At 42.8% G+C, this 17,253-nt stretch overlaps 4 protein-coding genes across 4 annotated transcripts; all 4 read left to right on the top strand.

Annotated features, from left to right (window-relative positions):
- The first annotated feature begins 1,746 nt into the window (after nt 1-1,746).
- On the top strand, nt 1,747-12,642 carry LOC136826375 (mucin-2-like). Its single transcript, XM_067083633.1, has 4 exons — nt 1,747-1,771; nt 1,937-4,308; nt 4,902-5,014; nt 5,211-12,642. Exons 1-4 carry the CDS (start codon nt 1,747-1,749, stop codon nt 12,640-12,642), a joined length of 9,942 nt encoding a protein of 3,313 aa, XP_066939734.1.
- A 493-nt stretch (nt 12,643-13,135) lies between these two features.
- LOC136826374 (mucin-2-like) lies at nt 13,136-15,940 on the top strand. Its single transcript, XM_067083632.1, has one exon. The coding sequence runs from the start codon at nt 13,136-13,138 to the stop codon at nt 15,938-15,940; it is 2,805 nt and encodes a 934-aa protein (XP_066939733.1).
- A 385-nt stretch (nt 15,941-16,325) lies between these two features.
- LOC136826373 (integumentary mucin A.1-like) lies at nt 16,326-16,727 on the top strand. The gene has a single exon (XM_067083631.1). It carries the CDS (start codon nt 16,326-16,328, stop codon nt 16,725-16,727), a length of 402 nt encoding a protein of 133 aa, XP_066939732.1.
- LOC136826372 (salivary glue protein Sgs-3-like) lies at nt 16,724-17,179 on the top strand. Its single transcript, XM_067083630.1, has one exon. It carries the CDS (start codon nt 16,724-16,726, stop codon nt 17,177-17,179), a length of 456 nt encoding a protein of 151 aa, XP_066939731.1.
- Nucleotides 17,180-17,253: the final 74 nt, after the last annotated feature.

Raw genomic sequence — 17,253 nt, 5'->3', positions numbered from 1 at the left:
GGCCTTTGAAGCCTCTTCCCTTTATACTAAACATGTTTATGGGAAATATGTCGTGAGCAATTATGTTTTGGGCCAGTGCAATGAAAGTGGCTTCAGCCTGCAAAGTTTATGCAACATCAAGGGAAAAAAATCCTTATTGATTCAAAGATATTTGTAGCCAAAACTGAAAGGTAGTGACAAAATGCAACATCGAAGGAAAATCCCTTATGGATTCCATGCGATCTGTAGCCACATATGAAAGATGAGAATTATCACAAACAGATTTCACTTTGTTAAGTTGGTTTTCTAGGAACTAATAGCATATTGAAAGGCTTCATCGGGTAGTGTCTGTGTTATTTTGTGCATGCTAGTGTCTGTAAGCAAGCAGTACATGTATATGTTACAGGGAACAGAATCAACACTTGTTTTAGAAGTGTACGTAGCGTGATCTTAGCGATCCGACCTCAGGAAAAAGACGTCAAAAGATTCAACCCATGATCACACTCACATTTTTTTTCCTCTCTCTCTCTCTCTCTCTCTCTCTCTCTCTCTCTCTCTCTCTCTCTCTCTCTCTCTCTCTCTCTCATCGTTTTCCGAAGCTCATCCACCCGACCTCTCTCATTCTCACAAGTAACTAAATGGACTATTTAAAGAAACACAATCGTTCTTACAAAAATAGGTTTATTATTCAAATAACCCAACAAGAAATGAATAAAACAAAGCAAAGATTAAAATGCATAATAAATGAATTATTGAGTCAGATAACTAAACTCTAAACTGCAAAGCACTTCTGATTAAAGAAGTCTCATTATGGCTAATAGCCTGGAAATCCCCAAAATCACACATACTCCCAAATCAATAACTAAAAGTCATGTCCAAAAAAACAGTCTACCACAATTCAACATGTTATTCCAACAAGTCCACAGACATCTGTCGAAAGAATTAAACATGATAGAAAACTCCCAAAAATATATGAAATACAAAACACAATAATGGAAAGTGTAAAATGCATAGCCAAGATATGGCAAACGTAACATAATCAAAATAATAATATAAAAGAGGTATGAATATTCACATTAAATTTCCCACACCAGTTCAAAAGTTCATAATGATTAGAAAGTCATGGTAAAAATCACAAGTTCAATTTTCTCCCATAAAAACAGAGATTTGAGACTCTACCTTATCTGCCGATTTTCAAAGCCTGGAACCACTCCAAAGCTATGACTGGACAACTGCAGTTCTATCACGTTAATGAACGATCAAACTCACTTTTAGGGCAGATTTTGGCATAATCTAGATCAAAGTAACGCACGTACTCACGAATATACATAACACTCCGGAGATCACCTGATCGCCAATATTGCTGAGCTTCTCGTGCAGAGAGCTGAGGAATCAAAGTATTTGCTGAATACAAAGATTTTACATCAAGTCTCTCGCCCTAGTTCGCTCTGACTCCAAACCTTCCACGATAACATCTTAAAGCATTGAAGCTATGAAATGCATATATGTGTTCTTTAAATATATAAAAACTAAAACTTCCTCTCAACAACTTCATAAGAAAAGTATTGTCTATGAAAGGACTCAGAATGTTTGAGATTTCGTTGTCAGATAAATAGTTCCTAAAGTGATTAAAAATTCTCCTTTCTCATTTCCTCAAAACATTATTGAACTGAAGGAGGATTTATTTGGAAAAGAACATAATGTGAAATTGATTTAAAACCTAGATCAATAACTTTCGGCGAATTTTAACAATGTATACAACACTACATGGAAAATGTTCAAGAGTGGTTAAGTATTAATCATCCTTACCACTGTGTCAGCTTCATATCTCATTAAAAGATGCCTTCAATTTATTATCAGTTACATGTCATAAAAAATATTCCTTGGGTATAAAGTCATTTGCATTAATATAAGAATATAAGCTACAGTAACCATCTCTCGTTTATTTTCAAAACAGCATCTACAACAACAGCTCCAACCACAACGCCAGTACAAATTACAAAACCTCAGTTACCAACCACGAAAACGGTAGCACAAACAACAACTACTCCAGCACAAACCGTAACTTCTAACCATACACCAACCGCACAAGTAGACTCCACAACAACTCCATTATCAAGCACAACACCTCCATTACAATCCACAATTTACACAAAATATACAATAACAACTGAAGTACCCATAACAACCACATTAATAACCACAACAAATGAAGCTACTACATCAACACGATCACTGACCACAAAAACTGCAGCATCAACCACACTTACTCCAGTATCAGCTACAACAATTAAAATAACTACCCCAACAACCACATTATCAAAAACTACAACTGAAAATCATACAACAATTCCATCACCAACAATGACCACTGCTGCTCATAAAACAATTCCATCAGCAACAATAACCACTGCAACTCATACAACTTCATCACCAACAACGACCACTACAACTCATACAATAAATCCACCACCAACAACGACCACTGCAGCTCAAACAACAACTCCATCACCAACCATGACCACTGCAGCATATACAACAACTCCATCACCAACAACGACCGCTGCAGCTCAAACAACAACTCCATCACCAACCACGACCACTGCAACATATACAACAACTCCATCACCAACAACGACCAATGCAGCTCAAATAACATCTCCATTACCAACCACAACCACTACAGCTCAAAAAATAACTCCATCACCAACCACGACCACTGCAACAAATACAACTCCATCACCAACAAAGACCAAGGCAGCACAGATAACAACTCCATCATCAACGACGACCACTGCAGCTCAAACAACAACATCACCAACCACGACCACTGGAACATATACAATAAATCCATCACCAACAACGAAAAATGCAGCTCAAATAAAAACTCCATCACCAACCACGACCACTGCAGCTAAAACAACAACGCCATCACCAACCACGACCACTGCAGCTAAAACAACAACTCCATCACCAACCACGACCACTGCAGCTCAAATAACTACTCCAACACCAACATCGACCACTGCAGCTCATACAACAACTCCATCACCAACAATAATCACTGCAACTCATACAACAACTTCATCAACAACAACGACCAATGTAGTTCAGATAATAACTCCATCACCAACCACGACTGTTGCAGCTCAAACAACAACTCCATCACCAACCACTATCACTGCAGCTCAAAAAACAACTCGATCACCAACCACGACCAATGCAGCTCAAATAACAACTCCATCACCAACTATGACCACTGCAGCTCAAACAACAACTCCATTACCAACAACGATCACTGCAACTCATACAACAATTCCATCACCTGCAACGACCAATGCAGCTCAAACATCAACTCTGTCACCAACCACGACCACTGCAACATATACAACAACACCATCACCAACAATGACCAATGCAGCTCAAATAACAACTCCATCACCAACCACGACCACTGAAGCTAAAACAACCACTCCATCACTAACATCGACCACTACAATTCATACAACTCAATCACCTACAACGACCAATGCACCTCAAATAACAACTCCAACACCTACCACGACCACTGCAGCTCAAACAACAACTCCATCACCAATCACGACCACTGCAACGGCAACTCATACAACAACTTCACCAACAACGACCAATGCAGCTCAAACAACAACTCCATCACCAACCACGACCACTGCAACTCATAAAACAACTCGATCACCAACAATGACCACTACAACTCATACAACAACTCTACCACCACCAACGACCACTGCAACTCACACAACTACTCCATCACCAACAACGACCACTGCAATTCATAAAACAACTCCATCACCTACAACGATCACTGCAACTCATACAATAACTCTAGCACCAGCAATGACCTCTGCAACTCATATAACTACTCCATCACCTACAACAACCACTGCAGCTCATACAACAACTCCATCACCTACAACGATCACTGCAACTCATACAACTATTCTATCACCTACAACAACCACTACAGCTCATACAACAGCTCCATCAACTACAACGAACACTGCAACTCATACAACAACTCTATCACCTACAACAACCATTGCAGCTCATACAACAACTCCATCACAAACAACGACCACTGCAGCTCATACAACAACTCCATCACTTACAACGACCAATGCAGCTCATAAAAAAACTTCATCACCTACAACGACCACTGCAGCTCATACAACACCTCCATTACCTACAACCACTGCTGCTCATACAACAACTCCATCACCAACAACGACCACTGCAGTTCATACAACAACTCCATCACCTAAAACGACCACTGTAGCTCATACAACTACTGTATCACCGACAATGACCACCGCAGCTCATACAACAACTCCATCATCAACAAAGACCACTGCAACCATATAACAACTCTATCACCTACAACAACCACTCCAGCTCATACAACAACTCCATCACCAACAATGACCACTGCAGCTAATACAGCTCCATCACCAACAACGACCAATGCAGCTCATACAACAAATCCATCACCTACAATGCACACTGCAGCTCATACAACAACTCTATCACCTACAGCAACCACTGCAGCTAATACAACTACTCCATCATCAACAACGACCACTGCAGCTCATACAACAACTCCATCACCAACAAAGACTATGAAAACTCATACAACAACTCCATCACCTACAACGAGCACTGCAGCTCATGCAATACCTCCATCGCCTACAACGACCACTGCAGATCATACAACAAATCCATCACCTACAACGACAACTGCCACTCATACAACAAATCTATCACCTGCAACTCAACGCATACAACAACTCCTTCACCACAACAACCACTGCAGCTCACAACAACTCCATCACCAACAAAGACCCATCAAACTCATACAACTCCATCACCAACAATAACCACTGCAGCTCATACCATACCTTCATCACCTACAACGACCACTGAAGCTCATACAACAAATCTATCACATACAACGACCATTGCACCTCATAAAACAACTCCATCACCAACAAAGACCACTGCAACTAATACAACAACTTCACCTATAACGACCACCGCAGCTCATACAACACCTCCATCACCTACAACGACTACTACAGCTCATACAACACATCCATCACCTAAAACGAACACTGTGGCTCATACAACAACTCCATCAACTACAATGACCACCGTAGTTCATATAAAAACTCCATCACCAACAACAACCACTGCAGCTCATACAACAACTCCATCACCTACAACGACCACTGCAGTTCTCATACAACAACTCCATCACCAACAACGACCACTGCAGCTCATACAAAACTGCCATCACCTACAACGACCACTACAGCTCATACAACAACTCCATCATCAACAACAACCACTGCAGCTCATACAGCAACTCCACCTACAACGACCACTGCAGCTCATACAACAACGCATTCACCAACAACGACCACTGCAACTCATACACCAACTCCATCACCAACAACGACCACTGCCACTCATACAACAACTCCATCACCAACAATGATCACTGCAACTCGTACAACCACATCACCAGCAATGACCAATGCAACTCATACAACTACCCCAACACCAACAATGACCACTGCAACTCTTAAAACAACTCCATCACCAACAAAGAGCACTGCAACTCATATAACAACTTCATCACCAACAACGATCACTACAACTCATACAACAACTCCATCACCAACAACGACCACTGAAACTCATGCAACAACTCCATCACCAAAAATAACCACTGTAACTCATACAACTACTCCAACACCAACAATGACCACTGCAGCTCATACAACAACTTCATCACCAACAACGACCACTGCAACTCATATGGCAACTCCATCACCAACAACAATCACTACAACTCATACAAAAACTCCATCACCTACAACGACCACTGCAGTCCATATAACAACTCCATCACCAACAATAATCACTGCAACTCATACAACAACCACATCACGAGGAATGACCACTGCAACTCATACAAATACTCTAACATCAACAATGACCACTGCAACTCATACAACAACTCTATCACCAACAATGACCACAGCAGCTCATACAACAACTCCATCAAAACCAACATCCACTGCAACTCATACAACTCCATCAACAACAACGACCACTGAAGGTCATACAACAACTCCATCACCAACAATGACCACTGCAGCTCATACAACAACTCCATCACCTACAACAACCACTGCAGCTCATACAACTCCACCACCAACAATATCCACTGCGGCTCATACAACAAATCCATCACCTACTCTGACCACTGCAGCTCATACAACAACCCCATCACCTACAACGACCACTGCAGCTCATACAACAATTCCATCACCAACAAAGACCACGAAAACTCATACAACTCCATCACCTACAACGACCACTGCAGCTCATACAATAAATCTATCACCTACAATGACCACTGAATCTCATACAACAACTCCATCACCGAAAACGACCACTGCAGCTCATACAACAACTCCATCACCAACAATGACCACTGCAGCTCATACAACAACTCCATCACCTACAACAACCACTGCAGCTCATACAACAACTCCACCACCAACAATATCCACTGCAGCTCATACAACAAATCCATCAACTATAATGACTACTTCAGCTCATACAACAACTCCATCACCGACAACGACCACTGCAACTCATACAACAACTCCATCACCAACAAAGACCACGAAAACTCATACAACTCCATCACCTACAACGACCACTGCAGCTCATACAACAACTCCATCACCTACAACGACCACTGCAGCTCATACAACAACTCCATCGCCAACAAAGACCACTGCAACTCACACAACAACTCCATCGCCTACAACCGCACCTCATACAACACGTCCATCACCTACAACGACTACTGCAGCTCATACACAACATCCATCACCTACAACGACCACTGCAGCACATACAACAACTCCATTACTTACAACGATCTCTGCATTTCATACAACAACTCCATCACCAACAACGACCACTGCAGCTCATACAACAACTCCATCACCTACAACGACAACTGCAGCTCATACAATAACTCCATCACCTACATCAAACACTGCAGCTCATACAATACCTCCATCACCTACAACGACTACTGCAGCTCATACAATAACTCCATCCCCAACAACAACCACTGCAGCTCATACAACAACTCCATCACCTACAACTACCACTGCAGCTCATACAACTACTCCATCACCAACAACGAATACTGCAACTCATACAACAACTCCATCACCAACAACGACCACTGCAGCTCATTCAACAACTCCATCACCAACAACAACCACTGCAACTCATACAAACACATCACCAGCAATGACAACTGCAACTCATGCAACCACTCCAACACCAACAATGACCACTGCAACTCATGAAAGAATTCCATTACCAACAAAGACCACTGCAACTCATATAACAACTCCTTCACCAACAATGATCACTACAACTCATACAACAACTCCATCGCCAACAACGACCACTGAAACTCATGCAACAACTCCATCACCAAAAATAACCACTGCAACTGATACAACTTCTCCAACACCAAAAATGACCACTACAACTCATACAACAACTCCATCACCAACAACGATAGCTACAACTCATATGATAACTCCATCACCAACAATAACCTCTGCAACTCATACAACAACCACATCACCAGGAATGACCAATGCAACTCATATAAATACTCCAACATCAACAATGACCACTGCAGCTCATACAACAACTCCATCACCTACAATGACCTCTGAAACTCATACAACAACTCCATCACCAACAATGACCACTGCAGCTCATACAACAACTCCATCAAAACCAGCATACACTGCAACTCATACAACTCCATCACCAACAACGACCACTGAAGGTCATACAACAACTCTATCACCTAAAACGACAACTGCAGCACATACAACAAGTCCATCACCAACAATGACCACTGCAACTCATACAACTACTCCATCACCTACAACAAACACTGCAGCTCATACAACAACTCCATCAACAAATATGTCAACTGCAATTCATACAGTAACTACATCACCAACAAAGACCACTGCAACTCACACAACAAATCTATCACCTACAACGTCCACCGCACATCATACAACAAATCCATCACCTACAACGACCACTGCATCTCATAAAACTACTCCATCACCAACAAAGACCACTGCAACTAATACAACAACTCCATCACCTACAACGACCAACGCAGCTCATACAACACCTCCATCACCTACAACGACTACTGAAGCTCATACAACTCCATTACCTACAATGGCCAACGCGGCTCATACAACACATCCATCACCTACAACGGCCACTGCAGCTCATACAACTCCATCACCTACAACAACCACTGCAGTTCATACAACTACTCCATCACCAACAACGACCACTGCAGCTCATACAACAACTCCATCACCTACAACGAAATCTGCAGCTCATACAACAACTCCATCACCTACAACGACCACTGCAGCTCATACAAAACCTCCATCACCTACAACGGCCACTGCAGCTCGTACAACAACTCCAACACCAACAACAACCACTGCAGCTCATACAACAACTCCATCACCTACAACGACCACTGCAGCTCATACAACAACTCCATCACCAACAACGACCACTACAACTCATACAACAACTCCATCAACAACAACGACCACTGAAGCTCATACAACAGCTCCATCACCAACAATGACCATTGTAACTTATAAAACCAAATCACAAGCAATGACCACTGCAACTCATAAAAGTACTCCAACACCAACAATAACCACTGCAACTCATAAAACAACTCCATCACCAACAAAGAGCACTGCAACTCATATAACAACTTCGTCACCAACAACGATCACTACAACTCATACAACAACTCCATCACCAACAACGACCACTGAAACTCATACAATAACTCCATTACCAAACATAACCACTGTAACTCGTACAACTACTGCAACACCAACAATCACCACTGCAACACATACAACAACTCCATCACCAATAACGACCACTGCAACTCATACAACAACTCCATCACCAACAACGATCACTACAACTCATACAACAACTCCATCACCTCCAATGACTACTGCAGTTCATAAAACAACTCCATCAATAACAATAACCACTGCAACTCATACAACAACTCTATCACCAATAATGACCACTGAAACTCATACAACAACTCCATCACCAACAATGACCACAGTAGCTCATACAACTTCATCAAAACCAACATCCACTGCAACTCATACAACTCCATCACCAACAACGACCACTGAAGGTCATACAACTGCGTCTCCTAAATCGACCACTGCAGCTCATACAACAACCCCATCACCTACAACAACCATTGCAGCTCATACAATAACTCCATTACTTACAACGATCACTGCAGCTCATACAACTCCATCACCTACAATGACCACTGTAGCTTATACAACTCCATCACCTACAACGACAACTGCAGCTCATACAACAACTTCATCACCAACAACGACCACTGCAGCTCATACAACTCCATCACCTACAACGACAACAGCAGCTCATACAGTAACTCCATCACCTACAACAACCACTGCAGCTCATACAATACCTCCATCACCTACAACGACTACTGCAGCTCATAAAATAACTCCATCCCCAACAACAACCACTGCAGCTCATACAACAACTCCATCACCTACAACTACCACTGCAGCTCATACAACTACTCCATCACCAACAACGACCACTGCAACTCATACAACAACTCCATCACCAACAACGACTACTGCAGCTAATACAACTACTCCATCACCAACAATAACCACTGCAACTCATACAACCACATCACCAGCAATGACTACTGCAACTCATACAACTACTCCAACACCAACAATGACCACTGCAACTCATGAAAGAATTCCATCACCAACAAAAACCACTGCAACTCATATAACAACTCCTTCACCAACAATGATCACTACAACTCATACAACAACTCCATCACCAACAACGACCACTGAAACTCATGCAACAACTCCATCACCAAAAATAACCACTGCAACTCATACAACTTCTCCAAAACCAAAAATGACCACTGCAACTCATACAACAACTCCATCACCAACAACGATCACTACAACTCATATGATAACTCCATCACCAACAATAACCTCTGCAACTCACACAACAACCACATCACCAGGAATGACCAATGCAACTCATATAAATACTCCAACATCAACAATGACCATTGCAGCTCATACAACAACTCCATCACCTACAATGACCACTGAAACTCATACAACTCCATCACCAACAATGACCACTGTAGCTCATACAACAACTCCGTCAAAACCAACATACATTGCAACTCATACAACTCCATCACCAACAACGACTACTGAAGGTCATACAACAACTCTATCACCTAAAACGACAACTGCAGCACATAAAACAAGTCCATCACCAACAATGACCACTGCAGCTCATACAACTACTCCATCACCTACAACAAACACTGCAGCTCATACAATAACTCCATCACCTACAACGACATCTGCAGCTCATACAACAACTCCATCACCTACAACGACCACTGCAGCTCATACAAAACCTTCATCACCTACAATGGCCACTGCAGCTCGTACAAGACTTCCAACACCAACAACAACCACTGCAGCTCATACAACAACTCCATCACCAACAACGACCACTGCAGCTCTTACAACAACTCCATCACCAACAACGACCACTACAACTCATACAACAACTCCATCAACAACAACGGCCACTGAAGCTCATACAACAGCTCCATCGCCAACAATGACCATTGCAACTCATAAAACCAAATCACAAGCAATGACCACTGCAACTCATACAACTACTCCAACACCAAAAATAACCACTGCAACTCATAAAACAACTCCATCACCAACAAAGAGCACTGCAACTCATATAACAACTTCGTCACCAACAACGATCAATACAACTCATACAACAACTCTATCACCAACAACGACCACTGAAACTCATACAACAACTCCATTACCAAACATAACCACTGTAACTCATACAACTACTGCAACACCAACAATCACCACTGCAACACATACAACTCCATCACCAACAACGACCACTGCAACTCATATGGCAACTCCATCACCAACAACAATCACTACAACTCATACAAAAACTCCATCACCTCCAACGACTACTGCAGTTCATACAACTCCATTAACAACAATAACCACTGCAACTCATACAAATACTCTAACATCAACAATGACCACTGAAACTCATACAACAACTCCATCACCAACAATAAGCACAGTAGCTCATACAACAACTTCCTCAAAACCTACATCCACTGCAACTCATACAACTCCATCACCAACAACGACCACTGACGGTCATACAACTCCATCTCCTAAATCGACCACTGCAGCTCATACAACAACTTCATCACCAACAACGACCACTGCAGTTCATACAACAACCCCATCACCTACAACAACCACTGCAGCTCATACAATAACTCCACCACCAACACTGTCCACTACAGCTCATACAACAACTCCATCACCTACAATGACCATTGCAGCTCATACAACAACTCCATCACCTACAACAACCACTGCAGCTCATACAACAAATTTATCACCTACAACCACTGCAGTTCATACAATAACTCCATCACCTACAACGACCACTGCAGCTCATACAACAACTCCATCACCTACAACCACTGCAGCTCATACAGCAAATCTATCAGCTACAACGACCACTGCAGTTCATACAACAACTCCATCACCAACAACGACCACTGCAGTTCATACAAAAACTCCATCACCTACAACAACGACTGCAGCTCATACAACAAATCTATCACCTAAAACAACCACTGCAGTTCATACAAAAACTCCATCACCTACAGCGACCACTGCAGCTCATACAACAACTCCATCACCTACAACGACCATTGCATTTCATGCAACAACTCCATCTTCAACAACGACCACTGCAGCTCATACAACACCTCCATCACCTACAACGACTACTGCAGCTCATAAAATAACTCCATCACATACAAAGACCACAGCAGCTCATACAACAACTCCATCACCTACAACAACCACTGCAAATCATACAAAAACTCCATCACCTACAATGACCACTGCAGCTCATACAACAACTCCATCACCAACAACGACCACTGCAACTCATACAACAACTCCATCACCAGCAACGATCACTGCAGCTCATACAAAAACTCCATCACCAACAATGACCACTGCAAATCATACAACCCCATCACAAGCAATGATCACTGCAACTCACACAACTACTCCAACACCAACAATGACCACTACAACTCATAAAAGAACTCCATCACCTACAACGACCACCGCAGCTCATGCAACAACTCCATCACCTACAACGACCACTGCAGCTCATACAAAACCTCCATCACCTACAACGGCCACTGCAGCTCGTAGAACAAATCAATCATCAACAACGACCACTGAAACTCGTTGCAACAACTCCATCACCAAAAATAACCACTGCAACTCATACAACTTTCTTCAACACCAACAATGACCACTGCAACTCATACAACAACTCCATCACCTACAACGACCACTGCAGCTCATACAATACCTCCATCACCAACAACGACCAACAGCTCATACAACAACTCCATCACCAACAACGACCACTGCAACTCATACAACAACTCCATCACCAACAACGACCACTGCAGCTCATACAAACCTCCATCACCAACAATGACCACTGCAACTCATACAACCCCATCACAAGCAATGATCACTGCAACTCACACAACTATTCAACACCAACAATGACCACTACAACTCATAAAAAGAACTCCATCACCTACAACGACCACCGCAGCTCATACAACAACTCCATCACCTACAACGACCACTGCAGCTCATACAAACCTCCATCACCTACAACGGCCACTGCAGCTCGTCACAAATCCATCATCAACAACGACCACTGAAACTCATGCAACAACTCCATCGCCAAAAATAACCACTGCAACTCAACAACTTCTTCAACACCAACAATGACCACCGCAAATCATACAACAACTTCATCACCTGCATGGACCACTGCAACTCATACAACAAATCCATCAACTACAATGACCACTGCAGCTCATACAACAACTACATCGCCTAAAAGGACCACTGCAGCTCATACAAATACTCCAACACCAACAACGACTACTACAGCTCATACAACTCCATCACTATCAACGACCACTGCACCTCACACAACAAATCCATCACCTACAACGACCACTGCAGCTCATACAACATATCTATCACCTGCAATGACCAATACAGCTCGTACAACAACTCCATCACCTACAATGACCACTGCAGCTCATACAACAACTCCAATACCAACAATGACCACCGCAGCTCATACAACAACTCCATCACCTACAACAGCCACTGCAGCTCATACAACAAATCCATCACCTACAACGACCGCTGCAGCTCATACAACAACTTCTTTACCTACAAGGACCAATGCAACTCATATAACTCAATCACCAACAACGACCACTGCAGCTCATACAACTCCAACACCTATAACGACCACTGCAGCTCATACAACAAATCTTTCACCTACAACTACCACTGCAGTTCATACAACAACCCCATTACAAACAATGGCCAATGCAGCTCATAAAACAAATCCATCACCTACAACGACCACTGCAGCTCATACAACAACTCCTTCACCTACAAGGACCACTGCAGCTCTTACAACAACTCCATCACAAACAATGCCCTCTGCAGTTCATACAACAACTCCATCACAAACAAAGAACACTGCAGCTCATTCAACAAATCCATCACCTACAACGACCACTGCAACTCATACAACAAATCCATCACCTACAACGACCACTGCAGCTCATACAACAACAACATCAACAACAGTCACTGCAGCTCATACAACAACTCCATCACCTACAACGACCACTGCAGCTCATACAACCAATCCATCACCTGCAACAACCACTGCAGCTTATACAACAACTCCACCACCTACAATGACCAATGCAGTTCATAAAACTACTCCATCTCCAACAACAACCAATGCAGCTCATACACCGACTCCATCACCTAAAATGAGCAATGCAGCTCACACAAGAACTCCATCATCAACAACCGCTACTGCAGCTCATACAACAACTCCATCACCTGCAACAACCACTGCAGCTCATACAACAAATCCATCACCTACAACGACCACTGCAGCTCACACAACGACTCCATCACCAACAATGATCACTGCAACTCATACAACAAATCCATCACCTACAACAGCCACTGCAGCTGATACGATAAATCCATCACCTACAACCACTGCAACTCATACAACTACTCCATTGCCAACAACGATCACTGCAACTCATACAACAACTCCATCATTTACAACGACCAACACAGCTCATACAACAACTCCATCATTTACAACGACCAACACAGCTCATACAACAACTCCATCACCAACAACGACCACTGCAGCTCATACAACAACTCCATCACCTACAACAACCACTGCAGCTCATACAACAAATCCATCACCTGCAACAACCACAGCAGCTCATACAACAAGTCCACCACCTGTAACGACCACTGCAGTTCATAAAACAACTCCATCTCCAACAACAACCAATGCAGCTCATAAAACAATATCACCTAAAATGAGCAATGCAGCTCATACAAGAACTCCATCATCAACAACGACTACTGCAGCTAATACAACAACTCCATCACCTACAACAACCACTGCAGCTCATACAACAAATCCATCACCTACAACAACGACTGCAGCTCACACAACAACTCCATCACCTACAATGACCACTGCAGCTCATACAACAACTCCATCACCAACAACGACCACTGCAACTCATACAACAACTCCATCACCAACAACGATCACTACAACTCATACAACAACTCTATCACCAACAACGACCACTGAAACTCATACAACAACTCCATTACCAAACATAACCACTGTAACTCATACAACTACTGCAACACCAACAATCACCACTGCAACACATACAACTCCATCACCAACAACGACCACTGCAACTCATATGGCAACTCCATCACCAACAACAATCACTACAACTCATACAAAAACTCCATCACCTCCAACGACTACTGCAGTTCATACAACTCAATTAACAACAATAACCACTGCAACTCATACAAATACTCTAACATCAACAATGACCACTGAAACTCATACAACAACTCCATCACCAACAATAAGCACAGTAGCTCATACAACAACTTCCTCAAAACCAACATCCACTGCAACTCATACAACTCCATCACCAACAACGACCACTGACGGTCATACAACTCCATCTCCTAAATCGACCACTGCAGCTCATACAACAACATCACCAACAACGACCACTGCAGTTCATACAACAACCCCATCACCTACAACAACCACTGCAGCTCATACAATAACTCCACCACCAACACTGTCCACTACAGCTCATACAACAACTCCATCACCTACAATGACCATTGCAGCTCATACAACAACTCCATCACCTACAACAACCACTGCAGCTCATACAACAAATTTATCACCTACAACCACTGCAGTTCATACAATAACTCCATCACCTACAACGACCACTGCAGCTCATACAACAACTCCATCACCTACAACCACTGCAGCTCATACAGCAAATCTATCAGCTACAACGACCACTGCAGTTCATACAACAACTCCATCACCAACAACGACCACTGCAGTTCATAAAAAATTCCATCACCTAAACAACGACTGCAGCTCATACAACAAATCTATCACCTAAAACAACCACTGCAGTTCATACAAAACTCCATCACCTACAGCGACCACTGCAGCTCATACAACAACTCCATCACCTGCAACGACCATTGCATTTCATGCAACAACTCCATCTCCAACAACGACCACTGCAGCTCATACAACACCTCCATCACCTACAACGACTACTGCAGCTCATAAAATAACTCCATCACATACAAAGACCACAGCAGCTCATACAACAACTCCATCACCTACAACAACTGCAAATCATACAAAACTCCATCACCTACAATGACCACTGCAAATCATACAACAACTCCATCACCAACAACGACCACTGCAACTCATACAACAACTCCATCACCAACAACGACCACTGCAGCTCATACAAAACTCCATCACCAACAATGACCACTGCAAATCCATCACCAAAAATAACCACTGCATCACAAGCAATGACCACTGCAGCTCACACAACTATTCCAACACCAACAATGACCACTACAGCTCATAAAAGAACTCCATCACCTACAACGACCACCGCAGCTCATACAACAACTCCATCACCTACAACGACCACTGCAGCTCATACAAAACCTCCATCACCTACAACGGCCACTGCAGCTCGTAGAACAAATCCATCATCAACAACGACCACTGAAACTCGTGCAACAACTCCATCACCAAAAATAACCACTGCAACTCATACAACTTCTTCAACACCAACAATGACCACCGCAAATCATACAACAACTTCATCACCTGCAGGACCACTGCAACTCATACAACAAATCCATCAACTACAATGACCACTGCAGCTCATACAACAACTACATCGCCTAAAAGGACCACTGCAGCTCATACAACTCCAACACCAACAACGACTACTACAGCTCATACAACTCCATCACTATCAACGACCACTGCACCTCACACAACAAATCCATCACCTACAACGACCACTGCAGCTCATACAACATATCTATCACCTGCAATGACCAATACAGCTCGTACAACAACTCCATCACCTACAATGACCACTGCAGCTCATACAACAACTCCAATACCAACAATGACCACCGCAGCTCATACAACAACTCCATCACCTACAACAGCCACTGCAGCTCATACAACAAATCCATCACCTACAACGACCGCTGCAGCTCATACAACAACTTCTTTACCTACAAGGACCAATGCAACTCATATAACTCAATCACCAACAACGACCACTGCAGCTCAACAACTCCAACACCTATAACGACCACTGCCAGCTCATACAACAAATCTTTCACCTACAACTACCACTGCAGTTCATACAACAACCCCATTACA

The sequence above is a fragment of the Macrobrachium rosenbergii genome, chromosome 40 (assembly GCF_040412425.1).
Source record: "Macrobrachium rosenbergii isolate ZJJX-2024 chromosome 40, ASM4041242v1, whole genome shotgun sequence".
NCBI lineage: Eukaryota > Metazoa > Arthropoda > Malacostraca > Decapoda > Palaemonidae > Macrobrachium > Macrobrachium rosenbergii.
This window is presented reverse-complemented; position numbering and strand designations above follow the sequence as displayed.

What these genes read in the sequence shown, in the direction of transcription:
- LOC136826375 (XM_067083633.1), top strand. Translation starts at nt 1,747, where the DNA reads ATGGAAAATGTTCAAGAGTGGTTAA. An exon ending in AAATGTTCAAGAGTGGTTAA is followed by an intron (nt 1,772 to 1,936) that starts GTATTAATCATC and finishes TTTTCAAAACAG; the next exon opens with CATCTACAACAACAGCTCCA. An exon ending in CTGTAGCTCATACAACTACT is followed by an intron (nt 4,309 to 4,901) that starts GTATCACCGACA and finishes TAACCACTGCAG; the next exon opens with CTCATACCATACCTTCATCA.
- LOC136826374 (XM_067083632.1), top strand. Translation starts at nt 13,136, where the DNA reads ATGACCACCGCAAATCATACAACAACTTCATCACCTGCATGGACCACT.
- LOC136826373 (XM_067083631.1), top strand. Translation starts at nt 16,326, where the DNA reads ATGACCACTGCAAATCCATCACCAAAAATAACCACTGCATCACAAGCA.
- LOC136826372 (XM_067083630.1), top strand. Translation starts at nt 16,724, where the DNA reads ATGACCACTGCAGCTCATACAACAACTACATCGCCTAAAAGGACCACT.